Source organism: Naumovozyma dairenensis, chromosome 4 (assembly GCF_000227115.2).
Source record: "Naumovozyma dairenensis CBS 421 chromosome 4, complete genome".
Classification (NCBI taxonomy): domain Eukaryota; kingdom Fungi; phylum Ascomycota; class Saccharomycetes; order Saccharomycetales; family Saccharomycetaceae; genus Naumovozyma; species Naumovozyma dairenensis.
In genome coordinates, this window is record NC_016482.1 from 93,327 (window position 1) to 121,041 (window position 27,715).

General features: G+C 34.5%; 9 protein-coding genes across 9 annotated transcripts; 5 read left to right on the plus strand and 4 right to left on the minus strand.

The window, feature by feature from the left end:
• Positions 1-5,158: 5,158 nt before the first annotated feature.
• Positions 5,159-6,214, plus strand: NDAI0D00470 (uncharacterized protein; the record flags this gene model as incomplete). Its single annotated transcript, XM_003669556.1, has 1 exon — positions 5,159-6,214. The coding sequence occupies one exon, from the start codon at positions 5,159-5,161 to the stop codon at positions 6,212-6,214; it is 1,056 nt and encodes a 351-aa protein (XP_003669604.1).
• Positions 6,215-7,106: 892 nt separating this feature from the next.
• Positions 7,107-7,871, minus strand: YUH1 (ubiquitin-specific protease YUH1; the record flags this gene model as incomplete). The annotated part of the gene is made up of 1 exon (XM_003669557.1): positions 7,107-7,871. One exon carries the CDS (start codon positions 7,869-7,871, stop codon positions 7,107-7,109), a length of 765 nt encoding a protein of 254 aa, XP_003669605.1.
• A 288-nt stretch (positions 7,872-8,159) lies between these two features.
• NDAI0D00490 (uncharacterized protein) lies at positions 8,160-10,481 on the plus strand (the record flags this gene model as incomplete). The annotated part of the gene is made up of 1 exon (XM_003669558.1): positions 8,160-10,481. One exon carries the CDS (start codon positions 8,160-8,162, stop codon positions 10,479-10,481), a length of 2,322 nt encoding a protein of 773 aa, XP_003669606.1.
• Positions 10,482-10,608: 127 nt separating this feature from the next.
• Positions 10,609-11,181, minus strand: JJJ3 (Jjj3p; the record flags this gene model as incomplete). Its single annotated transcript, XM_003669559.1, has 1 exon — positions 10,609-11,181. The coding sequence occupies one exon, from the start codon at positions 11,179-11,181 to the stop codon at positions 10,609-10,611; it is 573 nt and encodes a 190-aa protein (XP_003669607.1).
• Positions 11,182-11,715: 534 nt separating this feature from the next.
• Positions 11,716-12,762, minus strand: SFC1 (Sfc1p; the record flags this gene model as incomplete). The annotated part of the gene is made up of 1 exon (XM_003669560.1): positions 11,716-12,762. One exon carries the CDS (start codon positions 12,760-12,762, stop codon positions 11,716-11,718), a length of 1,047 nt encoding a protein of 348 aa, XP_003669608.1.
• A 2,101-nt stretch (positions 12,763-14,863) lies between these two features.
• On the plus strand, positions 14,864-15,814 carry IME1 (transcription factor IME1; the record flags this gene model as incomplete). Its single annotated transcript, XM_003669561.1, has 1 exon — positions 14,864-15,814. The coding sequence occupies one exon, from the start codon at positions 14,864-14,866 to the stop codon at positions 15,812-15,814; it is 951 nt and encodes a 316-aa protein (XP_003669609.1).
• Positions 15,815-16,330: 516 nt separating this feature from the next.
• On the plus strand, positions 16,331-17,446 carry FIP1 (cleavage polyadenylation factor subunit FIP1; the record flags this gene model as incomplete). Its single annotated transcript, XM_003669562.1, has 1 exon — positions 16,331-17,446. One exon carries the CDS (start codon positions 16,331-16,333, stop codon positions 17,444-17,446), a length of 1,116 nt encoding a protein of 371 aa, XP_003669610.1.
• Positions 17,447-17,751: 305 nt separating this feature from the next.
• On the minus strand, positions 17,752-21,756 carry BUD4 (Bud4p; the record flags this gene model as incomplete). Its single annotated transcript, XM_003669563.1, has 1 exon — positions 17,752-21,756. The coding sequence occupies one exon, from the start codon at positions 21,754-21,756 to the stop codon at positions 17,752-17,754; it is 4,005 nt and encodes a 1,334-aa protein (XP_003669611.1).
• Positions 21,757-23,877: 2,121 nt separating this feature from the next.
• Positions 23,878-27,579, plus strand: JSN1 (Jsn1p; the record flags this gene model as incomplete). Its single annotated transcript, XM_003669564.1, has 1 exon — positions 23,878-27,579. The coding sequence occupies one exon, from the start codon at positions 23,878-23,880 to the stop codon at positions 27,577-27,579; it is 3,702 nt and encodes a 1,233-aa protein (XP_003669612.1).
• Between the last annotated feature and the right edge of the window lie 136 nt (positions 27,580-27,715).

Below are 27,715 nucleotides of genomic sequence, written 5' to 3' on the forward strand. Positions count from 1 at the left end.
TTAGGCACTCAAGTACACAAAATCCTGCCCAACAAAACATAACTTGGCAAAAAACACCGGAGACGAGCATTTTTTGAAAGAGAATACTTTTATATTTGCAGCTGATAAGATTACTGAAGATTTTAAAAACTACGTTCCTATATATCCCGAAAAATCTTCAGATTCAAGATATTGGCCTAATTTTTGATTTACTTAGCATTTTCCATCTAGTTACAAATTTTATACTCATCTCATGCCTAAAAAAAATGGTTTACTTCCAATTTATTTACTCTTTCATTAATTTATTATTCCTGGACCATTGAGCATTTATTAAATACTTTTCTTATATTATTTACGGAATGATTGAGAAGTTCAAGTTAATAATGCATGTTACAGTGGAAAACTGAATCAAACAAAAATATATTGGTAATTTATCTCGGTAATAAACGTATATATGTACATTATATGGCAAAGGAGCTCTTATTCTCCAAATATAAATTATATAGCATATAAGTATCTATTCTTAATATTACTTGAGATCCTTGAATTAGCTACTTGAAGTGTCTGCAGCTTTTCAGCAAGATTAGGAATATCAACAAGAAAGGAATTAACAGAGCGGCACATATGTGAGGTTCATTTAATTCGTCTGTCGTGGCGGCCGCTCATGACTTTACGGCTTGGTAAAGAAAGAGAAATTTAAATAGGTGGCGCCAGACGAGGTGGTAAATGATACATTATTAGCTGTCACCAATTTTATTTTTATTGTTCGGCCGATTATTGACAGGATTTCTCAACTAACACGCCACTATTAAACATTAAAATATTCTTAAACTAAGGAAAGTATAATTGAAACACCCAGCCGTCCAATGTTTAATAATCAGTAGGATCTTGTTACGGTCGTCCGAATAGTCACTCCATATGATGTCATTGATTCTTGGTATAATTGGCAGAATAATAAGGTAAATACCAGCCCTAAGTACTCTCGGTAGATCGTGCCATAATTTTGTAGCGGTTCTTACCCTTTGTCATTAGTTTGTAAAAACTCCAAGAGTGGAAGAACGCCAGTAGGAGGGTAGGGACACCGACCAAACAATTTGATATCAAATAATACGCTTGAAATGCCACTGGTAGGCGCATATGCAGAGAGTCCTTTTGTGAGCTCCACTTTAGCGTCTTCAGTAATCGTGCTTGGAGAATAAAATTTCTTCTGGTCAGAGTCACGGCCTACCCTCATATACGACATGGTTAAAAATACGTTCCTAAAATAGGATTTGGGATCATCCAACTGCGACATACGTTCATAGAATTGATAGTCTGTATTAGAATAGCTGCTATAGAATGGAGTATCTGATTTCAAACAATAGTTTACATTATAGCTTTTGAAGAGAGTACATAAGCGTAAGGGCATCCCGTGAAGGAGTTAGGTTCAGCAATAATCAAACAGTTGACAGACTTTTTGCAAAAAGGAACCTTTTGTTTTAATCGGGCATATATGCTCATCTTGGAAGCTTTTTCACGAAGCAACAAACCATCATTACAACTAGAGACCATCTTTTTTTAGCAATAGTAGTAATAGTTTTCTATTTCGTGTTTTTTGTTGGCGCTAGAGACAACTATTGCGAATATTATTGGTGTCAGTCAATTTCCCTTCAATCTGCAACAGTACATAAGGAACGGATTAGGATTACGCAGGTGATTTACATCAATCAAAGCTTTTCTCTCCGCCAAATAGAATTCCATAACAGTCAGGATACCACACACTCCCGACCATGCTGATACCCACCAATTGAGTCTATCTCTCGCTGCGTCTATTATTCAAATGTCCTTAAGGGGCCTTCAGTAAACAAAGTTTAACGAAAAAACATAGGAAATATCTGCTTGCTTTTGAGGGATCATCCATGTTCCCCAAAGGCTGGATGGGAAATCCTGGATGTGCTATGTTGAGGTCCTCGAGCTCGACAACTGTTCAACTGTGAGTCCATGGGATATATCTCGAAGTCCTTTTCCCTTTTGTCGTTGTATGGCAGTGGTTATCCAAATATTTACTGTCTTCCGCGTTTTCTAACGAATGATGTTTTCACACCAGATGCATGGATGATGTCCCAGGATCACATCATCCAGGGTTTTATCCCTCATCATGAACGTCGTCTACCATCGATAGTCGAACAAAACAAAAGCTGGCATTCATAACTCAAACCATTACTAAACTTCCTTCAGGCTCACACCTACCTATATCAGAACTCGACACAGGAACAAATGCAAACAAAAACCCTTTACCATGGACTTTGTCAATGTCAATGGATTAAAGTTAAGGAAACCATTTTCGGAGTCAAGAAAAAATAATATTTGGTCGTTCCTATCAGATTAGTTCTCTAATAACAGTACATCAGCCCAAACACATATTCCGTGAAACAAGACAATTGGACTTTAGATGAACCTACTACTTTTGCTTTGGATGACCGAGAGTCGTCAAGTTGGATTTTCAAAGAGTGTATCATGAAATATTTCTTAACTGATAAAGGGCGTAGCTTGTCTGACAAGGTTTAGAGACTCCGGTTCACAAGCAGATGTTAAGAGGCGATTACTACACTCTATTTGTCTTAGGTCCAAACCTATTTAAGGAAGATGGTTTTTATTCTTGTGATATCGAAGAAGCAGGTAAAAATTTATCGTACAGTGAATACACGTTATTTGGTATTTTTCTCCAGGTATTTATTCGTCATATACATTATCACCCAAATGTTCAATATGAGGGCTATTCTTGTAAAGGATCCTATAAGATATCTGAGCGCCCCATGAAACCAAATGGGCTGTTATATTTGCCGCCCTTTCAATATTCCAACATTCCACTTCAAGCCGTTTTTTATGGATTTTCTCAAGAGGACGCAATAATATACGGGGATTTGTTGATTGTTTGCAGAATTCGAGCAATCAGACGTGGTTACAAACCGATAATAAACACCGTCTTGTGTGTCTTTTTTGATGCACCGTATGAAATATATGTCATCCCTTCCCCACATGGGAGCGATTTGAAGGAATAATATATCGAAGTGAGTCATTCTGAAGACGTCACGGATGAGGAGCGTCACACTTACCAGGCTTACTTTATGCTGAAAATGAAATACATCTTGGGTGATAAATTAAAATATTCAACATTTTCTGAACTACTTGAGAATACCAATCATGCCTATTCTGAAAATGTATATCTAGAGGAGTAAAATCATTTCGAGTCCCAATTCTCACCTTTATATGATGAAACAAAAAATCCAACAAAATCGCATTATCGCATCATTCCTTTTAATGAAACCACCACTCCTCAAAAGGAATAATCATTTATGAATTTTTCTAGTGACGGAGATTGTATGCAATGACGGGATTGCTCATTCTTTCTCCAATGTGTGTTCTCAGAACACTCTCGCTATCCTTTTTCATTTGGGTATTTCATAGACTTTTTTTACAGAGCCAGGGGGTAACGTGTTCTAGTGCTTGTGTAAAAGTGAAGTTCATTTGGCAAGGTTTTTACTAAGAAGTTCAAATTCCTCCCGGAAACTACACTTTTATGAGGAAGATAAGACACACACGGCTTTTCAACTATAATGCAGGGCTAGATATAGTTATGTTCTCTGTTATTCCTCAATTATATTAAAGCATATTGGATTAAGCATTGCGTTGTTTCTGCTAGCATTTCTCTTCAAAGTCTAATGCCTACAAAAAATGGTCTCTTCAAATTTATTCATTTTTTTATTAAGTTGTCGCTGTTGGACCAGTGGAGATTTATTAAGAAACTTTACAATATTATATACGGAACATTATAGATAAGATAACGAACTTTTAGGAAAGTTAATTAAACATTATATTCCCTCTGATTGTTAATCATTACAGGCCACATATAGTACAAGCACATCCAGAAGTCGCTGTCAAATTAAATATTTGAGGTGACCTTCTTGGAGGTAGTATGAAGCTGCACTAGTGTAATTGATGGTTAAATAGACCACCAAATTTTGGACAATAGCCCAATTTGCACGGTAGCTTGTTCTAAGCTAGCACTAGAGCCACAGAGTATATGCCTACCCACCTCTTCTTTCTTTCATTTCTGTACATAGGGTCCGGAAAACTAAACCCGGCAGACAATTTTCCATTGCGAGACCGGTTTTCTCTGTGTTCCAGTTAGTACAATGGAGTTTAATGCATCTCCTCAGGTTCCATTTTGATGCCCCCAGTGAGACTCCCCACCTGGGTAAGTACGGTACGTACTCGTTACGACAAATCACAGATACAAATACAGCTACGACCCTTTTTTCGCCTAACTGTGCTTCCTCGAAGGTCAATTATGTTTCATGTATACATAAGATGTTTTTACCGTGAAAATAGTTGGTGTTACTCTTTATATAAGCCCTTCTTAGGATATCTAACTATTGACTGCCTTTACTAGTAACAAAGGAGGTTCCACATACGTAAAGTTGCACAATTTTTATGACGCCGAATATCTATCATACCATTGTTCTCATCCGGAAGACCGCTGCAGTGCCAACTCCGCATATTATCCCCGATCTTGCAAATCTTCCATAGATCCGGACTTCGGAGAGATGACGGCCTCCGCGAAAAAAGCTTCACCTAAGTAGGTACTTAGGTACGTTATTTAGTGCGGGGATAACTCCTTATTAAGATCACCTTTTTTCTGGAGTTGATATTGAGAAACTGTAGTTACTGTTCCCCATCCTCAAAAACTTCATCTTCTGCTCTGACATCTAATCGTCCCATCGTCAGGAACAGGCATAGTGCAGCTTGCCCCTAACCCCTTGGCAGTTTAACATTCCTTTGTCCCGCGTCTCTGAAAAATATCAACAAACTACGTATATAATACATATATACTAAGTCCAGGCATCTTGGGATTGAACATTTTGTGGTATAAACAGAACAGTTAACGACAATAGCGTCGAAAACACCACCTTCGAGGCTAATAACAACATCATTTCCCACCTCCATGAAATAAACTTTTGCGACGCGGAAGTACAGGTCCCTAAAGAAAAAGTACCCGGGTACTTTTTGCATAAGGTGAGTGCTTTAGTCTCTTCAACTATAGGGATTTCTGTTTCTGAACTGTTTACTGTTGCGTACATTATAACATCAAAGATACTCACTCAGAAAGTATAGAACAATTTAATAGAGAATTCAAAGAATGGCACAAGTTATTACACATTCAATCTTTAACTATAACAAGGATGTTTTGGAAGACAATGATAAAAGCATGTGGGAGCACCCCACGGATAGAGCAGCCGAACTCCCATACAAAAAAATTCGAATAACGGCATTTAGGTATGAAATTATTGAAGTTAGTGACGGTAATACCAACAAGATGAGAGGTATGGCGTTTTTTGAAAAGTTAAAAAACGGTCATAATAGTACACGGGTTTTCTTAGTCCCTTCCTTCTACCATGATCTCTACAGCGATTGTTTAAGTCCTATGCCAATAGCCGGGCACTTTCTCTTTAGGGACCAGTACTTCCGCGTCGCAAAAGTTTATTTCATGAAGGTGGGAACTGATGTTGTTATTAGCCTCGAAAGTGGTGTTTTCGACACTGCCGTCGTTAATATGTTGGTACAAGACCTCGCTGCTGGTCATTTATTTCATCCTGGTAGTGACTGGTACTTAAGGCAATCTCTTCGCAGATTTACTCTTTCTTTGGACACAACAATCAAAGAGTGGGAAAACGTTTATCATCCACCCGCAAAAAAATTGACTTGTCAAGACGTCCGGGAAGAGATTTCTAAACTAATTGATATCGAAGGGTTATTGAACTTAGCCCCGAAGATCTTGTCTGAAGACATAACGATCGCAGGAGGGTTTAGCGAGCAGGAATCCGAAGAAAGAAGGAAACGTCTTCATAGGGTGATCATACCGGCAAAGCAAAGAACTTACGATGTTAAGATTATCCTTTTTTGTAGGATTTACCCTGAACTGCCACGAAAGTTATTTGCTGGGTTGGTAGGACTTATGCAAACGTTTATGAAAGTGCTTTCACCTGTGCTGAGCACTCTCTCCCAATTAAACACCATTAGTACGCCCGCCAAGATCATTGTCTTGCTGATGGCTTTAACTGTATCGAATGTATGGATTACATATATTCCTCCAGTAGCTCTCACTGATGCAGTGAGTATCACTCACGAAATGGTATGGCATCCATTGAAAATATTATTAGGATCTTTTGGGTGGTTATTTTCTCGGTTTCATTGATAAACTAGGTTTATACTATTTATTAATTATCTTTAAATAGCAATTTATTAGTAATTAATTTTATGATTATATGAGTAGTGTTTTTAATGGAAAAAAAAACTGTCAGATTTTATGGCTTTTAACAGCCTGTGAGGCAAAGTTCTCATTAGAAGTTCCTGAAAGGATCGGCAAGCTCGGCGTGTCGTATATGTTGGTAATACACTTTTTTATGATAACTTCTCGAAGTTTTATTTATATTTTGCGTGCAAGACACGTTTCTGCAATAGCTATTTTGAGACACAGTAATCCGTTGCACGCCATCAGATATTTCTATCTATACAACGATGTGTTCCCATCAAAATGCTGTACATCATATATAACTTATCTGAAACTTCATTGCTTCTGCGTTTTAGTCTATAACTCTCTATTCAACTGATCCGTTTCATGCTCAATACTTCCACTTTTTCTGTCACTTAGAGTCTAAACATAACTCGGAACTTTCTACGCCGAAGCGTCTTCTTATCTGTCTTAACACAAACAGTTCAAAAATTCATTTGACACTACCAGAATCTTACCTTATTCTAAATTATATAGTAAGGAATGACCGATTCGTATTTTAAATAAAATTGTCCAATGAAACTGAATTTTTAGTTTTATAAAGGATAACATTAAAAAGATGAAGCAACAAGATAAGGTTTTATTATAAAAAAAAAAAAAGGAAATTAAAACAAAGAAAAGAAAATAAAATAAAAAAGATCCTTGATACAGTAATAATGAAAGATACAGTAATGGAAGAAATTGTAAAGATTGTGGAATGATGACAGGGGAACCAGTCCAGTATATACGAATATATCTGTCTTAAATTTAAAGTTGTTTTTTTCCTTCGTCCTTGCTAAACGACGACAAAAAATGCTCAATCCCATGATTTCGATAGCCCCAATAAAGAAAAATTCAAACTATTTCCCTCTTCAACGTTGTCCATATACCATTGCACTCTATCAATAATGGCTTTTTCACCAATTAAATCTGTATCATCCGCATTATTCTTGCTAGCAGTAATATCACCAAGATATGATGGTCCTTTAGGATTTCTACCATCCAATTCAAAAATTTGATTCTTATCATTAGACACAAACGTTATAAAATGTAAGTCAACATCAGAATGTGCATCCGGTGCCTTTGTTTCACCAGCTTCAAAAATTTTCAAGAACTTATTACAAATATCGAAAATGAAATCATCCGTCAATTCATTTTTATTGCCATTGTTTTCATTCTTTGTTTCATAGTTATCATTTATGAATTGGCCCAAGATAGAATCCGAGGTTAACATTGACTTATTATTAGCTAAAGAATGTAATATAGCGTAAAGCCCACAAGCATTTTTGATTGTTTGTTTGAACCATACAGCGTCTTTTGAAGAAAGTGACATTACACTCTGGGTATCATTTTTAATAACATCATCTTGCTTCTCTTGTTTATCACTTATTGGGAATAATAAGATAATTGCCTTAACTGGTCTTGGTAAGAAAGCTAGAAGATCAGCATCTGTCAAAGAATATATATCATGGAAAGCAAATAAAGGGTCCAAACCTAAATTTTTTGCAAAATCAGTGAAAACTTCTGGATTCGATTCTAGAGGTATAACAGCCCTTTCCTTATCTTCATGAGAGACCATCATTGATTGTTTTAGCAGCTTCTTCTCCACACTTCCTTTCCTTTACTTTTCATTGCAAAATCGTCAATTACATAAATTTAATACATTCCCTTCTTTTTTTCCTCCGTACATTAAATTACGTAAAGAGGCAACAACAACAGGGAAACTACATTGAACTCTGTAAAATGATTTTAAATAGATGGGGGAACAACATACATCTCGAAAGAGACAACGATAACATAACCAACCAAAAGAGAATCTATATATTCTCGAGGGAAATAAATCATTCGCTAAGCATACAAAAACCATAACATGTCCAATTCAAGGCCTACAACACCACTTTCTACCACTAGTGCTGGCTCTGGTATCGCAGCCACTCGACCTACAGGAATCCCGACCTCATCTCACTATACAATTTCTCCAAGGATATCGTCTGAATCAAAAAATGTAAGACCAGCATATCTCAATGATCCAGCAGAGACAGGTTCATTTAGTTATCAAGGTGTAGAAACGGTACATAATTTCGATACTATGGATGCAAATGCATTAATTGGAGGTTCTCAAGTGAGACCTTCCAAGATCACAGATAAGAAACATAGACATATACATAACCAAGAAGATGTTTTATATCACACGAATACAGTCTCTGCTGCCGATACTATTGTTGCTGCTTCTGCTGCCTCCAGCGCCACTGATGATTTATCACCTTCATCAAGTAATAGATCTCAACATACCTGGCATTCATTTATACATAGACCATCAAGAGAACAAGAACGTAAACGAAAACAAAGTATCAATGAAGAAGAAGATCGTATTAATGCTGTAACAGCAGCAGAGCAAGAGGCCGTACTTGAAACAGAAGAAGAAGAAGAAGAAGAAGAAGAAGGAGAAGGTGATGAAACTTCCTCAATTATATCATCATCATCATCAAGAGCATCAGTTCAAAAATTAACTACTACTACGTCAATGGTAACGACAAGGACAAAGATTAAGAAACCGAAAAAGAAAACCACAATCAAACCGAACACCACTCATACGATTTTTTCATTCTCATTACCATTTGGTTCTACAAATTTGATCCCCAGTACTCCGATCACTATAATTAAGAACATACTGGTGACTGAAAATGAGAAGGAGAAAATTAAAACTAAATTGAAACGTAATGGATCCATTTCCTCTTTGGAGGAACGAATGTTATTCCAAGATGATTATGGTATAGATAATGGTCATGTTCGAGCTGTCAAGGAAACATTACGAATTGATAGTTTAAGATCTTCTATACGTCAATTGAAAGTAGCTGAATCCAATGGAACTGCAAGAACTAAAGATGGATATTTGTTGACTAGGTTGAGTTCCATTTGGAATGAATTAGAGGGTGATATTGTCATCCTGGGTGGATATCGTGGATCTATCTTGAGAGATGCTCATACGGGGAAAAGAATTTGGGTCCCGATAAAGGCTGGTTTTAATATGATTACTAATGATCTTTTACTTGGACCTAATGATGAAGATGAAATGAATGTAGAGAAAAATATCATACCTGATGGGATGCTAACTCATGTTGGACCCGTTGATGTCTCTAAGAGATTAATTAAGAAATTAGAAGGTAATCCTAAAGTTCATATTGAAGATTTTGGATATGATTGGAGAGTTTCGTTAGATATTAGTGCAATAAAATTGAAAGATAAATTACAAGAATTATATGATAAACAACCTGAGGGTAATAAGAAGGGTACTTATTTAATTGCACATTCTATGGGTGGATTAGTGGCTCATAAAGTATTACAAGATTACACTCATTTAGTTAGAGGGATAATATATGTGGCTGCACCAAGTCAATGTCCCAATATATTAGGACCATTAAGGTTTGGAGATGAAGTTATGTGGAATAAGACGTTATTAAGTAAAGAAGCTAATTTTTTCATGAGATCAAGTTTTTATTTTTTACCCCTAGATGGTAGATGTTGGATTGATAGTAAGACATATAAGGATTATGATTTAGATTATTTTGATGTTAATGTTTGGATTAAATATGGTCTCTCACCTCTTGTAAGTGAAAAAAGATTAAAATTAATTGAATCGAGAAAGAAGAATGTTAATAATAATCTCAGACGGAAAATTCAGGTAATGCCATTTTTAGCTCGGATTAAATGCGACAACAAATTTGTCTTAGGGAGTGTACCCATTGTTAAAAAGGTTCCATATATTAAAGAGGAAAAATCAGCATTTGTAGAGACGATTGATGAACGAGAATTTAGAACATCGTATGCTACATGTGTAGAATATTTGTCAAGGACTTTACGAAGAGCGAAGGCATTTTTGGAAAGTTTAGAATATATACCAGATAAGAAATATCCACCTTTGGTGATAGTTCATGGTAACACTGTACCGACAGTACGTGGTGGTAAAATTAATGGGTTAGTAGATCTTAAAAATGCACATTATGATGATTTTTATTATGGTCCAGGTGATGGTGTTGTTTATTATAAATGGTTATTACCTGAGCAAAGAGGCTTCCCCATAGAGAGTAAGATTTCCAGTGATATGGGTCATGTTAGTTTAATGGCTGATCATAAAGCCATGGCTAAGGCATTTATTGATCTTGTTGATGCAGAGAAAAGGGATGCCTCGTGATGAAGAATCCTTGGAAAAAAAATATATACACTAATGCATGTGAGTGTTGTGTATACGAAAGTTTAAAAAAATATAAACATAAATTCTATAACGACTTTTTGTTAATCTATACATGTATATAATATGCTTATTCTTCGTCTTCGTTTTCGTCTTCGTTTTCGTCTTCACTAGCAATAGCAAAATTAACTTTCAACCATAAACTACATGAATTACATTGGGCCAAGACTTGGAATGCCGATGAACCTCCGTTTGTATTCGTATTTGTATTGATGTTTGTATTTGCAAATTCATCAAGGGAATCCTCATTAAATTGGAATCCATTTAATGTTTTACAACGAGGACAATTCATATTATAATTACAAGTTGTCTCGTCGAATGTAAAATCATCCAATGAAAATTCATCTAATCCATCACCATGATTATGATATCCTAATTTTTTGAATGTTTCTAATAACTCTTCATCATATTGTTCTCTTGTAGATTCATTTGATAGGATTTTGTATGCTTGCTGGATTTGATTTATTGATACAGATGTAAGATCGTTAGTAGTTATTGAAATGGGCAGTATTTGTGTGGATGATTTGTCTGGATGAATATTTAGTAGTTTTTGTTTGTATGCTTTTTTGATTTCTTGTAAAGTTGCATCTGAGTTTATGTTTAAGACTTCATAATGAGTTATTCTTGATGAAGATTTCGTCATATTCTGCGTGTGTCTGTAAGTAGATAGGTCGAGTTGTTAAAAGATAGAGGTAAGATGTCAGGGATAGTATTTTCTATATTTATTATTCTTTTTATTAAAGTAATTAAATCAAGTTATTTTGAACTGATTAATGATTACTAAATGAAAAATGTTCCGATGAGAAGCTCATCGCCGTTTCTCTGTCTCTCTCTCGCTCTTCTTTTTTTGTAGAAGAAGCGCTCAGGACGAGATGAACGTTTCGAATCTTGGCGGAGTTGATTTATTAAATTATATCACTTTATAGTATAGTATAGTATATTTATTTTAAATTATATTATAATATATATGTATAGATGATATATAAATTTATACAATCTAGTTTAATATTTATAGAGGAAATATTATTAGGGATTCTTGGGTGTAGTGAAGTTGGGTGAAATGATGGATTGTGTGAAAGTATGAATATTAATAAGTTTTGTTTGTGTGAATAATCAATCACAGGTTTTTATTTTTTTATTTTTTTATTTTTTTTTCTTAACCAGAGAAAGTGATCATTTATTTGAGTGGTTTACTTGATGGTTTTGATGAAGCACCTGCTGGTTTAAAAAAATCATATTTTTCCATTTGTTTCCTTACGAATTCATAAACGGTGAATGTCACAGCTTGACCTGGTGCCACTCTCATTACTCTTGGAGTGATACCCTTATATAAAGCTCTAAACCCTTCTTCTTTAATTAATTGAGTACCAATAATTGTAATTTTTTTCCATGCCGAATGATTTTTGGAAGATAATGAATGATCCTTTTGTAATCTTGTCTTTATAGTATCTAGTGGAGCATTTGAGAAGGGCCCAATGGCACCTGAAATAAGACCTACTAATGAAGTTTCCCAAGATGGTAAACTTTCCACTTTATGATATTTTTGTAAATAATCTTTCAATTGAGAATATACAGTGAAATTAGCACCTTGATTTGTAGCTTGTCTTGCTGCGGTTAATGAAACACCTCTATATAAAGCTGAAACACCTTCTTCTTTAACGATTGTATAAACAGCATGAATTGCGTTGGTGTATTTTGGAGCAGAACCCACTGCGGCGGCTGTTCCAGTTGCAGCTGCTGTACCACCACTACTTAACACAGCACTAGTAGCTGTAACTGCTGGAGCTGTTACAGGGATATGTTGAGATTGTAATCTAATTTTGACTACTTCCATGGGGTTTACAACTAATACCGCCTCTGTGATACCTGCCCCGACACCAGCTATGAAAGTATTCCCCGTGGAGATGGTTTGAGTTTCTTTGTTGGTCAATGCAGATCTATAATACTCATAAGAAGAGAACCTAATTGCCATTTTTGGTATGATACCCATGACCACAGCACCGAGGCCTTTATATAAAGCTAAGAATCCTTCTTGTGAATAGATTAAATTACCTGTTTTGATGAAACCATGTGGTTTTATATTTGCTGATCTTCTTGCTATTTGCATTCTAACTTTTATTGTGTCTAATGGATGACAACATAGGGCTTCAAATAGACCTGCTGTACCACCTGCTACCAAGTTTATTATTGGACCTGATTTTTTGTCAGTCTTCTGTTGTGGCATGGCTTCTTGTATATGTTGGAGTGTATTTGTGAAATAGTTATTTTTTAGTTATTTAAAAAATGCAATGCAATGCAATGTGAGAAAGTAATAAAGAATGTGAAGAGATGTAGAATAGAATAGTTGAGAGTTGAGAGTAAAGAAAAGTGAAAATTTGATATTGAGTATTTATAAGAACTAATGTTGATGTTGATGTTAATGTTGATATTGATGGTTGATGGTTGATGGATGAGTGGATGAATGACTAATAGTAGCTATAGAGCCAGAATTGGGTTATCTTGTAATGGAAAGGAGGGTTGAACGGTTATAAAGAGATAGATACGAAAACAAATCAAGATTGATAGTAATACAATAGTAATAGTAATAGCACTGGCCGTGTTTTATTTTACTTCATTGATGTTATAATAAATCGGACAGAAGGTATCTGAAGGGTACCCGCTCTTGTTTGTGTATATAGTAATAATAAGAGACGCTGTCTTCTTGGCGACTGTCCATTGGGTGATTGATTGTGTGATGGATGATGAATGAATGATGAATGATTGGGAGAGGCTATCAAATCTGGGCCAATTATGGTCGGGCACTCACTAAACCCCAGATACCTTACTACGGAAAAGTGTGGCGCTTACTCTTGTTCCCTCAGTTTGTTTTTTGTGACGTCTTCTTCTTGTTGTAGCTCTCCGTATATTCGTGGGGTTGCTTCTCCCTTCGTCCGGACATGGAAGATCAGGCAGGCCCAAGTCCATTACCCCGGATTCCGGACTTTGTTTTCGTTTTCGTTTTCGTATTTGTTATTCGTATCCGTATTCGGATAACGTAAAGGATAGAGTGTGGGACGGATACGGATACGGATATGGAAACGAAAACGAAAACGAAAACGAAAACGAAAACGTAGACCCAGATCGAACCGGATACCACGTAATTGCGGCTGGTGAAATATCCATCGTTCCCCAGACGGATGCATCTTGATAAATCTAGAACGCCCTCTCTATTTTTGTCTGCCGCACCCCACCAATTCCAAAGATCCAATACAAAACCTTTGCAGGCGCAATCCAAAGGATCATTGCATGAAAAGGGTATTGCGTAGAACGCCACAATTCTATGTCACTCAGAATATATAATACAATTGAGGGGCCACTTACCAACCTTATTTATCAACAAAAAATGAATTGACGCTACGTCAATAAATTCCAAAGAACGCATACTATATGCATGTCAGGCCCTCTGAAAGAATAAAGGGGCCAAAACTTTATTTCTCTTATAGGCCGGACTTTTTTTTCTTTTCTCGCTCGTCCTGCGCTATAAGAACATTCTTCGGTCAGAGTACACTGAACGTAGACTACGAAGGAAAACGGGTTCAAGACACACGAATGCAAAACGCATCGTGTATATACATACGTAAGTAAAAGTTAATTTCTATAATATGTCCATTTGAATTACTTAAGACCAAAAATGTAAACTGTTGGAGATATACCAAGAAAAGCACATGCTCCCGCCCCACTGAAAAAGGAATTATATAAAATCACGAACAAATATATTGAGAGATAAATACATCATAATACGCCCCCCTTTCAACATGAATATGAATCCGAGCACCAGAGTAATTAAAAGTTAAAATGTGGGGGGAGAATAACAACTCATACGTCTTGGTCATCAGTAAAATCAAGTCTTACCACGCTACTTTATTGTATAAAGCAAGAAAGGTAATACATAGACAAATATATTTACATACATACATATTTCATATATAAGAATATATATATATATATCTATGCCTAGCTTTTTTTGGAAGAATTATTAAGGGTACGTTGCCATTACATCATTCTAATCACACTTTTTAATATCTCCAATTACTTAACATAACATCCACTTCCACAGATTTTTCGTATTATTAGAAATATTCTTGCCATTAGAAGATTAAGAACAAACAACCCAACTGTAATATGTACATAGAACATTTGCTTTCCTCCCGTACTTAAATGAACCTCAATTCATCTTGATTGTTGTCTTATTCTCTTGTATTGAGGTTTTTTCGCATCTAACCTCAAATCAACACCAACAATTCGTTTGGAAAGCCTTTCCTGACTAGGAAATCCCTCTATCAACTATGCTCTCTACTATTATGATTCCAAAATTTGCCAGGGAAAACCAAGAAGAACAAAGCACTGAAAATCATGATTTAATTCAAACTCAACCAATCCATTTACGTAAACATACAAAAGAAATTTCTCAAAATTTTTTCTTAGAATCTGAAAATAAAATACGACTTGCAAATTTTCCTACTAATTCAGAATCAAATAATAATAACAATAATAATAACCCAAATGGCGATTCAAGATCTGCTTCTTTAAATTCTCTATTTTCAACTTACAATAACAACAGTAACAATAGTAACAACAATTATGAAAATGGTTATGATATTCTTCAATGGGATATACAAGAATGGGAAGAAAATGAATATAATGAAGATTACATAAATATTGATAATGATTATGGCTATGATTCTAAGGAACCACAATCTTTTGATGACGGATACTATTATTCTTTCCCTAGTAAACCAAATACACACGATCCAAATTTATTAAAATTTCATTACTTTTATCCAAGAGTTTCCACTGGCAACAACAATGATTACTCTAATCTGAAATACCCTTCTTATGAAGTTAATATCCCTAGGGTTGGTTCTCCTACCAATAAAGTATTGAAGATCAGAAATGTATCTACTAGTGCACGGGAAAAACGAACGCTTGCATATGATGATCATTATGGAAATGATTACGTTGTAAATATGGAAGAGGATAATCTTCTATATCAGACTAACAAGTTTATTAGTAGTGATCAAAACATCATGCCAATTGATGATGATGGTGATGATGATGATGATGAATTATTCCAGATTTTGCATTACAAATTAGCGAGATACCTTGGTGTTACCAACAATTACAACAATATCATATACCAGGATGCATATAATGACAAATCACCAAGGGAACAAGAATATTTACAACAACTCAGATTGGAAGAGATTTCTTGTAGATTTAGTACAACGTATTTTTGAATCGAATGTAAGTTCAAACTATCGTCGAGCTAAAGTACATCTATCTATACAAATAAATTTATGTATTATTATTATTTCTTAGTTGCTTTTATATATGCATAGCCCTTCCTTTCTTATAGTAGATGTACTAATTTCTTCTTCCCCCTTCACTCCACTTTTTTTATTATTATTCTAATGATTAAAAATAATTTGTGACGCTGACGTTTTTATCTGTCCGACCGTTCGAATCTTTACGGATGTCTTTTTGTCATTTTTTGTTCGTTTAAATTAGGAAATATGAAAAAATATATTAAAGTGAAATATTATCATCAAGAAAGACAGAAATCATATCATATTGTTCAATCGCTAGCTGGCGACGACATTGAGAACTGGAGGAATTGAAGCTGGTTATACTTTGATAACCATAATTCATACAAAGTATAAAGTGCTGCTATCTGTTTGTGTAATACTATATCACCACACGTTTAAGATCATAAAAAAAAATAAGAACGATACAGAACGATCATACCTACAGCAATGAGTTCAAGTGATGAAGAAGATGATAAATTCCTTTATGGATCTGACACTGAGAATGACAATACTTCTACCGGAAAGAGAACTTTTGATGAAGCAAATGGTAACCATAGTGACGTACAAGTAACGAATAAGAAACCAAAAGTGTTAAGTGCCAGTACCCTTGACCTAAGTAAACCTTCTGAAACATCGTCTTCTACATCAGATGAGGACTCTGATGGTGAAGAATCAGATTATGATTCAGATTTCGATATCGAATTTATTATTAGTGCCGGTCCAGATACTTCTCGACTGGATTCAATGGATACTACTTCTATCAGTACTGCAACTACCACTCCAATACCAATAACGACAACAACGACGACAGAACTACCTAAAAATGCAATCAGTGTGGCATCTGATGAAGTACTACCAGATAATCTAATAGAGAATGATGTTAAAGCAGAACCAACACCAACAGCGACTGGTTATTCAATGGCAAATGATGAATCATCAACAATAACTTCTGATTCTTTGAAAAACAATAAAACTATGTTAGGGTCCATTGACCTTGACAAAGATGGACTATTTGAAGGTGAACCAATAACGAATATTGACCCAGAAGTGCTTCGAGAAAAACCATGGAGACAACCAGGTGCTAATCTATCTGATTATTTCAATTATGGATTTAATGAATTCACATGGTTAGAATATTTGAAAAGACATGAAAAATTAAGAATCGAATATAATCCAAGAAGAATCCTAATGGGTCTTTTATCTTTACAACAACAGGGAAAGTTAGATCCCCAAAATACAACTACACAAAACAATGATACCACTAATGTTAACAACAACATGATACCAAATAATATGTCACCACCTAAACAACAGCAAATGACACAACTAAATCAGCAATCACAAAAGCAGCCTCCTCTAATGCCACCAGTTGGGTTCCCTCCGATGCCAATGTTTGGAGGTTTCCCACCGTTTGGAATGCCAAATATGATGGCTCCATTACCCGCTCAATTTCAGCCATCACAAGGTCTAAAACAATCATCTCCTCCATCTCAATTTCAACAACAACAACAACAACAGCAGCAGAAACAACCACCTCCAAACCAACAACAAATAAATAAGTAGCAAATATCAACTATATAATATTTTCTATATATTGAATATAATTTAATACAATGTGTCAAGCATTCTTTTAAATAATCATCATAAATCCTCTACAGTTTTACCCTAATCCAATTGAGATTTTCAACCGCTCAAGGATTACACGCATTCAAAAACTGGGAAAAGGATAATCATCAATGCATATATAGGATATTGTATCAATGTTGTTCCTGAATTAAAAAATTTAAAATTTAATTGGAATAAAGTCCTTATAATTTCTACAAATTGGAGATACATATAGTAATATAGAAACCACTGTCATTTTTTTTTCAACGGAAAATTTTCTCAATTTTGGAATTTTCGTTAAACTGTTTAATCCATGGCTGACGTAACGTGTTCAACTCAACTACTTTCTTAATCTTTCTATACCAATCTTTCCTTTCTTTATAATTAGCTTCAACATTAAATGTTATAATCTCACCATCGTCAAAGACTAATTGAAAACATTCACCCATTAGCACTGAATCAGTAAATATTCTCTTATTTGCTTCAGTAACAGTATCATCGATATTTATCACATCAATAACTTTCAAAAGATTTATGTTAACTTTCGGTTCTTGAGTTATTTCATGATATCCAATCATCTCAATACCATTCAATTTGAAGTATCGTCTTTGGAAAATTCCAGTAACGTCACCTCCCTCCTGTAAAAGATATCCTTCTTTATTAATACTTTCCTGTTCCCGTATTTTCTTCAAAATATCTTGAGCTAAATCCAAACTCTTGGGGAATCTTTCTAATGATGAGCTTCGCTTTAAATAACACATTTCTAATTCAATATTACCAATACTGTATGGTGGAGCACGTGATGGCACATGGATGGGATGATATCCGCCAGCAGAGTCCTTTGATGTTAAACCCTTTGCCCATCGGTTTATCATATCAAAATTTTCATTACATTTGATAAATTCACATCTCTTTAAATTAGTTTCATTTATTCGTACCTTTGTTTGACCAAAGGATCCATCTTCAGCAAAAAGATTCCCCCAATCATCATATCTTGTAGGCCTCGAAACGTATCGTTTAATCATTTGATATTTAGTCTTAGCAAATGGTAATTTCTTTTTCTTGGCAATAGGGACCTTTTCAACAATTTCAACCAATTCATTTTCTAATTTCATATATTTTATCTTCAATGTAATTTGAAGTTCGATGTCAAGTGGCTTCATTGTTTCTCTATCAAGTTTAAGAGGTATTTCAAATTCTTTACCAAACATTAAATTGCCATCTGATGGCATTATTTCCCATGGAGTCGTAAACATATTCGTACCATTATCAAATTCAATACAATATTTCCCCTTGTGTTGTAATATATTGGATAATCTAATATTAGTTATTTTCTTTATTGTAACATAGAGTACACCCAAATCAGTCATCTCAGCAGTTGCTTCATCTTTGTTCCTCTTTCCAATTTCTTTTGAGGTGCATTCATCAAAAGCGTCCTTTGTCTTATCATTTTCTTTCGTCTGTGCAGGAGCTGCAATATCATCATCATGAATTGTATTTATTTCCTGATTTTCCTCTCTAAGAGAAATGATATCTTGCGATACGTTCATTCCTTTTGAATTCTTCTTAGGACTAACAACTTTGAATGGACTATGTATATGGTTCTGACTAGGGTTCATTCTTTCAAATGAGTGGATATCCCCGTTGATAGAATTGGATTTTGGAGTATGTATAGACATTTCCACAGCATTATCATTATTATTTTTACTATTTTCATAATCATCATTATCACTTATGCTTGGTTCATACCCTTTAAAGCTTAATCCTTCATCTACTGAGACACATTTAACTGGTGTCCTTAATATACCTAACCCAATATTCAAATTCATATCAGCGCTTTTATTTTTGTCCTCATATTCTCTTCCCTTAATTGAATGGGCAACCGCCAATGTATTATCATCATAATCCCCATCTAAGAAAGATTCATCCTTTAATAACTTTTGTATCACTTCAGGTGCAATCGAGTCATATTTGTTAACTCCATCATCTTCATGATCTTTGTTGAAATATTCATTCCAAACTTTGAAGTTTTTAGGTTTCAAATTTTGTAAAATTGCTGCATGACTACTTTCTTCTTCTTCTTCTTCTTCTTCTTTTTCGTATATATCATCGCCGATACTATAGTCTTGTTCTTCATAGAATCTTTCTGGATATGATAAATTTGGTTTAAATGATTTCGATTCGTTAATTCTTTCTTGAATCTTTTTTGATTTAATGGTATTCCTTCTCATGGGATCCAACATAATTCTGCGTGGTCTTGTAGCCAACTTTGGTTTGAATTTGAAATTGGTGGCTGTTAATGATTGGTGAATCGTTGGTGTCAAAGGAGGAGATGCAGCGTAATTATTATTAGAAGTGTTCACGGTTGAACCAACCGTGAGCTTTGTAGAGGCTGAGGAAACTTGGGAGAAATTTGAATTATAACTACTCGTTGGCGATATTGTTCTTTTACTTGTGATGCTTGTTGGATTCGTTAACGGTGGGTAACTTTCTTGTTGATGCCAAATATGAATGTAAGTAGTGGGCGGTGTTACTTTGGAAAACTTTGAGTTGGGATATGGTGGTAAGGCTGTCTCATGAGGTACTGGTTCTGAAAATGGGTCATCTTGAATCAATTTTTCTAGAACTGGTATAACAGGTAATAATGGCGAAAAAGTAGTATTAAACTGAAGAAGAGGTGTTGTTTTTCTTTCCTCTACTTTTGGAACTGGTGTCCTGATTGCTTTTTGTTTTGGAAACTCTTCATCCTGTAGTATTTCTTTAATTTTTGATTGTTTTCTATCTTCAAAATTAATTTTTTCTAGGTAATTTTTAACGAGTTTCGGGATCTTCACTTGTTTCTTTTCAGGCTTCCTTTCCAAATCAATTATGTCTTGTTCTTCACTTTTTTGAAGGTACCTTAGTGATTGATTATTTTCTGCAATCTTTACTTCAATCTTGGGTTCATTGATATCTGGGTTATCAATTTCACTATTGACTGCAAGTTTGTCAATATCATTGCTCAAAGAAAGATTTGTTCGTTTAGTTTTAATTTTAAGTTCATGATCGTTATCCATTAAAAATACTGATTCTGTCTTATTCTCCTCTATAGAACCAGTGCTTATAATATCAACAGTATTTATCATTCGGTCATTAAAATCTGGTCCGCTATTGTAACCATACTCAAGTTTTTCTTCTTCATCTTTTGAGGCAACAATGCTTACACAATCGATTAAAGTGTCTACAAATTCTGGACCACTAAGATAGGCACAATTTTCCTCTTCCTCTCGACGTTCATCATGTGGAGATGATAATCTTGGTAAGTCTGATGCTATGTTTGGTAATATGCTGTTATCGGAAGTAATATGCTCATTTAGAAGCTCATTGTCGCCAACATTAGATATATGTAAAGATGATGTATCCAGAATATCCAATTCTTCAACATATGCAGACATAGTAGGAGAATGTTGTGTGCTAATTGAATGATTTTGTATCTCTTCTAAGCTAGTCATATCGTTGTTACATTCTTGATTTCCCAATTTATATTTCTTAGTTACTAAGTGAACATGATTATCGCTATTATTATCATCGATATCAATTGAATATGAGGAATCTGCGATACCTGAAGAATTTACGTCGTTCTCATCTTCAAGGTTCGATTTAGAGAAAGTATTAATTGTCATTGTATTAATTATAGGAATTTTAGAAGGAAAATGAATTCGTTGTGGAGACCTTTCGATGAAACTCACGTCGTCATCCTCGTCCATTAGGTTACTATTATTCTCTAATAAATAAGAAGGATCAGAATCATCGTCATTTAATATATTAAGTTCAAGTTCACTAATCAATTGTCCATTTGAAGTAGAAGATGATAGTAATGGTTTCGTTCCTTTCATTATATAGAGTATATCCTTGGTAGGTGAGAATGTTTGTAAAGTTCTGTCATCAGCACCGTAATGTTCTTCGATCATTTGTTTCATTCTTAATGGGCTACTATGTATTGACGGTACCGAATTGCTATTATTCATTCTAAGTGGAGATTTTAATTCGCATAGAGGCTCTCTTGAAGTATCATGAAGAGGAATAAATAATTCAGATTCATCGTTATTATCATCTTCATTTATTGTATTTAGATTTGTATCTTCGTTCTTAAGCGCATTGAACAGAATATTGGAATCTTTCGTTTCTACTTGGAATTGTTCATTGAACTTTTCTTTGGCAACTTCCATATCATGTTCAATTTCTTTCATTAAAGATTCAACGGTTTCTTCTGGATCTATCTCTGACATCCTGAGAAGATTATCTGGAAGGGAAACAGGTAGCCAACCACGTTTGATAGCTATCCTATTTTAGAACTTTTTTAGTATATTTCACTACCAACAGAATGGGAGCTATATAGGCTGTGTGGTTTTGGCCCTTTGATTTAGTGTATTTACCTTTTTTTCTTCACTAACTTAGTAGTTACAGTTGCATTAGGTTTTGTTTCATGTTGACGTTGTTTATTGCATATTATTCCTCGAAAACTCCCTTTGTTTACCTGTTCCTCCTTTGGGACATTCACAAATATCTTCATTTCTGGCACGTGCCTTATAATATTTTGGAGAAATAGATGTCTAAAAAAGAACTTATAAAAAACTCCGAAATCTTGGGTCACCAGAGATTCTTTGAAGGGTTTGCAAATCAAGCACGGTACGTTGACGATTACATTCAACAAAAGTTACGTATGCAAAGACTAAAAGTGTATGTTCCTCTCGATTTGGATATAAGCACGCCTAAAGTAATACTATATCATTCCATTAATATCTTTCTCAGCTATTCAGGAAACTTTATTTCCCTATATATATATTTGAGTACACACCTAATAAAACCAAATATTACTGTGAATGCTAAACTCATTAATACCGAAACATAATAAGTGCTCCGAAATTACCAAGCATATGGTCAGCAAACAAACAGCTATTGATACTGCCACTAATAGCTCCAGCAAACAAGTGATAGTTGGCAGGTTAAGACTATAAAAACACTAAGTTACTTTCCGCTACTGATGTATTAATTAAACATGAGGCATTCTTAAAATCCCATCCTAGAATCGTCTAGTTTCCCAAGAGCTCCAGGCTCCGAAGAGAAATTTACCGATCGGACAGGGTCTAGTTTGGCAATGAAAATTGCTCATTAAATTTTTACTAGTCTTCGCCTCAAGTATGCTTAAGTTTCAAATGCGAATACACCGTTGTAATTAGAACAAATGGACTGTATATTATGTTACCTTATGCCGCTGATGGATTCTCTTCCCTGAAGATTGAAATCCGTTCTCAATTCAGTAGCTTTCTTGGAGTTGCAGACGTTTAAATATTTGTAGAATACATACACATGTCACTATATTTTTTCACGGGTAATTGTTCTGGCAATAACTAGAAATTAATAACTATTTACTTGGATTTTGTCCGAGTACTTTTACATATCGAAAGACGATGAAAATTGTCAAAATATTAGGCAGGTGGCTTCCCTCCAAGCATATACTTTCACTAACCATATTGGAAAATTGAAAATAAGAAGTTCTCTCTCTTTGCAGCTGTGGTATTGAGATGGATTAAGTTTCGTTCTACTTTAACGACAAAAAGGCATTACGACAACTACAGATTCTTTATATATAGGAGCATAAAAAAATGTAAGCTATATATATTGACCAGTATGATAACTGCCGAGCTCCTAAGATGCATGATGTATGTAATATACAACACAACAATGCTTCATTAATCAGTTACTTCCCATGGTAATAAAAGAACAAGTTTTTGTTAGTTGTTGCTCTTTATATATATATATATTTTTGTGCTGAAGGCTTGTGGCTTTGTTATGCCGCCCCGGGTAACAGGGAAAATTGGAGGGTGGCATTTGATACTGAAGATTTCTTCTACAGAGATGGGCCCGTGGGAGTGATACCTGCATCTGAGAAATGCCACGGATGGTGAAGATAGGGGCCGAGAAAAAACGGTTAAACGGAAGTGTGGAACTAATATAACACAGATAATAATAATAATAATAGTAATATCTTATCATATCATATTATATCACTTTGGTGTGCAATTAGATGAACATCTGACAACTAGAAATATTTCGCTATAGTTACTCAGACGAAGTTAAGTTTGAAGTTGGACAGAAACATTGCTAATTACATCAATATTTGCTTATCACAGTTGCCTATTGTTTACCGGAAATTTCAATTGCATGCGTCATACCTCTATAACGTTACAATATAACAATACAGGATTCTCTGACATATAGTACTACCCATTAAAGACAAGTATTAAGCATACACTAGAGACTCTAAAAAGAACGGTAGCTTACGAGAAAACGTTACGTCGTCAAACAAGCAAAAAAAAAGAAAAAGTATCAGATAGATTCGATAATACATGCATACAATGAATAACGATTTAACATCAAATAAGAAGAATAAAAAACAACAACCATCAGCGGACTCTTCTTTATCAAAGATTCCTGAAGTTATAGATCCCGGTATCACAATTCCAATATATGATGATGAAGATGAAAGAGCAGACAATAGTCTTCTCACGGAAAATGGTTCGAGCAACGGCAGTTCCCAATTAGAAAACAATAGCAACAACCAACAGAATGCCGCACCTCAAAAATTGGGTTCTTATAGAGCTCGTGCAGGTAAATTCTCAAACACGCTAAGTAACCTATTACCTTCAATAAGTGCTAAATTACACCACTCTAAGAAAAGTGCCACCCATTTGAAAAATATTAATCCAGAAAATGATACTGCTGAATTTCCAAATAGCAGCTCTGGTTCTTCTACTGTAGATCTAAGCAATTTCCCATTAACTCCAATAAAAAATCAACAAAAAGTTGCCGGTAGTTCAACGACAACAACTGCAATACCATCTAAGACTATAAATGATTTAACTCCTCCAAATGAAAATGCTAAGTTAGTCCATTTCCCAGACTCAGCTACTACAACAACGAACGCTTTTATGAATATACCAAGATCATCTAATGATTCTTTCACTTTCAATTCTCCTTTACCAACAAATCGTAGCAGCAGGTCAAGGAATAACACTACATCTTCACAAATCACTTCCTTGTCTGGAGCACAACAAATCAATAACAATAGTATGGCATCTGGTATATGGGCTACAACATCAAACTCAATGGATCCCTTACAACAACAAATATTACAACAAATTAATAGTAACACAACTGCTGTATCTGCAAGTAACAGTACTATGAATCCAAATATGAACCAATATAATTTAACTGGGGTACAAGATTATAGTACAATCCAACCTTTACAACCTTCACAACAGCCATTACCTAACTATTATGATGTAATGTCTTCTCAAAATAATACTAATAACAGAAATTCCACCACTCAACAACAACATTCACATTCTCATCCACAATCCATCAATTTACAATTGCCTGGCGCAATATGGAATAATAATGGAAGACAACGTTCACAATCAAATGCATCGAGCATTTATACAGATGCTATTCAATTTTATGACCAACAACAACAGCAACAACAATCAACTTCAAGATCGAGAAGAACTTCTAATTATAGTTCTCAGCAAATGCAGCAGCAACAGCAACAACAACAACAACAACAACAACAGCATAATATATGTCCAATAGTTGGCGATGAAACTGACCCTATCTCGATTAATTGGGTTTCATTAGATCCATCGGTGCCTCCAATAAATCAAATCAATCATCTCTTACCTACTAACACAATCTCATTTTCAAATATATTCCCATTACAACATCAACAACCACAATTGAACAATGCAATTAATTTAACAAGTACCTCTCTAGCCACTTTATGTTCTAAATATGGTCAAGTAATTTCATCAAGAACATTTAGAGGTTTAAATATGGCACTAGTAGAATTTGACACCGTAGAAAATGCAACTCGTTGTATGGATGCATTACAAGGGAAAGATGTTTCTGTCATTGGTACTCCAAGTCATATTGCATTTGCCAAAATATTACCAATGCATCATTCAAATCAACAGCAACAACAACAACAAGCTCAATCATTTAATATGTTAAAAAACGAAAATCAACAAAAACCTTTATTATATGAACAATTATATAATGGGGCTCTTACTTTTCAGCAACAGGGAAATATTTCAATCCCAGTCTTTAATCAGTATCAAATTCAAAACCCAAGCTCAAATCAATCACAACAAAATTATAATCATCATCATTACCCAGGTCATTCCATTTCATCACTTTCATCTAATCCAAACTATAATAATAATAACAACAACAATAATAATATTAATAAATATACAAATCCTTCCACAACTACACAACCTTCATCATCAGCTACTAACACTGGGGAAAAAGAACAATGTCCCTTCCCGTTACCTCCACCAAATTTATCAATGGAAAGTAAAGATTTGAAAACAATTGTTCATTCATTTAAGACAAAATGTGATCAAGTTCAAATAGATGCATTAATTCAAAATGGGATAAACTATAAAGGTACATCAGATACAACAAATTTTGGTCCCCTACCAGAACCATTAATTATAAAAGAATTCGATGCGCCAAAATTACGTGAATTAAGAAAATCAATAGATTCCAATTCTATTTCAAATCTTGAATTAGAACAATTAGCGTTATCCATGATTGATGAATTACCAGAATTAAGTTCTGATTACTTAGGTAATACCATCGTTCAAAAATTATTTGAAAAATCTTCAGATTTAATTAAAGATATAATGTTAAGGAAAACATGTAAATATTTGACTTCAATGGGTGTTCATAAAAATGGTACATGGGCTTGTCAAAAAATGATTACCATGGCTAAGACAGCAAGACAAATTGATCTTGTTACCAAAGGCGTTAAAAATTTTGCTACACCATTAATGAATGATCAATTCGGTAATTATGTCATTCAGTGTGTTTTAAAATTTGGATTCCCATGGAACGATTTCATTTTCCAGAACATTATTTCAAATTTTTGGATAATTGTACAAAATAGATATGGTGCAAGAGCAGTTAGAGCTTGTCTGGAATCTCATGAAATTATTACTGCAGAACAAACTTTAGTATTAAGTGCAATGATCGTTTGCTATTCAAAATATTTATCCACAAATAATAACGGGACTTTATTATTAACTTGGTTCTTAGATACTTGTACTTTACCCAAGAGACATACCATCTTAGCTAAAGTATTAATTCCAAATATTGTTGAATTATGTCGTCATAGATTAGCATCATTAACCATTTTGAAAATATTGAATTTTAGGGGTGATGAAGAAGCAAGAAAATTGATTTTTGAATCAATCTTTGGCGGTTCCCCAGATTTTTCGTCATCATCATCTCCGGCAAAGAATCTTAATGATAAAAACAATGATTATAATAATAATAATAACTTATTACAAATATTGAATGATTATAGTTACGGTCCAACTTTCATTTATAAAGTTTTATCAATGCCATTATTAGAAGATGACGTCAGATCACATATAATTAAACAAGTTCGTAATGTTGTCATGGAATCCCCAATACCACAACAACATCGTCGTTTAATGGAAGAAATTGGATTTGATACAATGACTACAAATAACAGTATCAATCAACAACCACAAGTTCAAGTACATACATCAGGACCAATACAAACCCATACAGATAGGAAAAGTAGCTTGACTGCTAATGTCTATAATGCTACTGTTGACCCTAACATAAATCATATAAGAGGTCTTTCTGTGTCAAGTATTAGAAGTAACGGTTCAAGACAACAGAATGGATTACTCCCTACCTCTTCAAACAATGCCAATGGATCGACGACCAATACAATTAATGCACTACCACAAAATACTAACAAGAATAACAATATTCCGCCATCATATTTCAATTATCCAGGTATGTTCCCTGGCAACAACTATCCGGTCCCAAATGATGATTTAGTGTCTCAATTTGATATGTTAGCATTAAACAACGGTACACATTTATCCTTGCCACAGTTAAGTGTAACTAATCAAGATAACACAGTCACTTCTTTTTTGAACCGGACTACAAGCAACAGTAATACTAATACTAATCCTACAACGGCAACAACTGATCAAAGCCAACCTAACTAAAGATAGCTATATATATATATATATACTTCATTTCCGTCTATTTTCCTTTTTCCTTTCTTCTATTTCATATATTTGTATATTTATTAACTACCTTTTCTTTTCATACCGGCAATCTATATATATATATATATATATA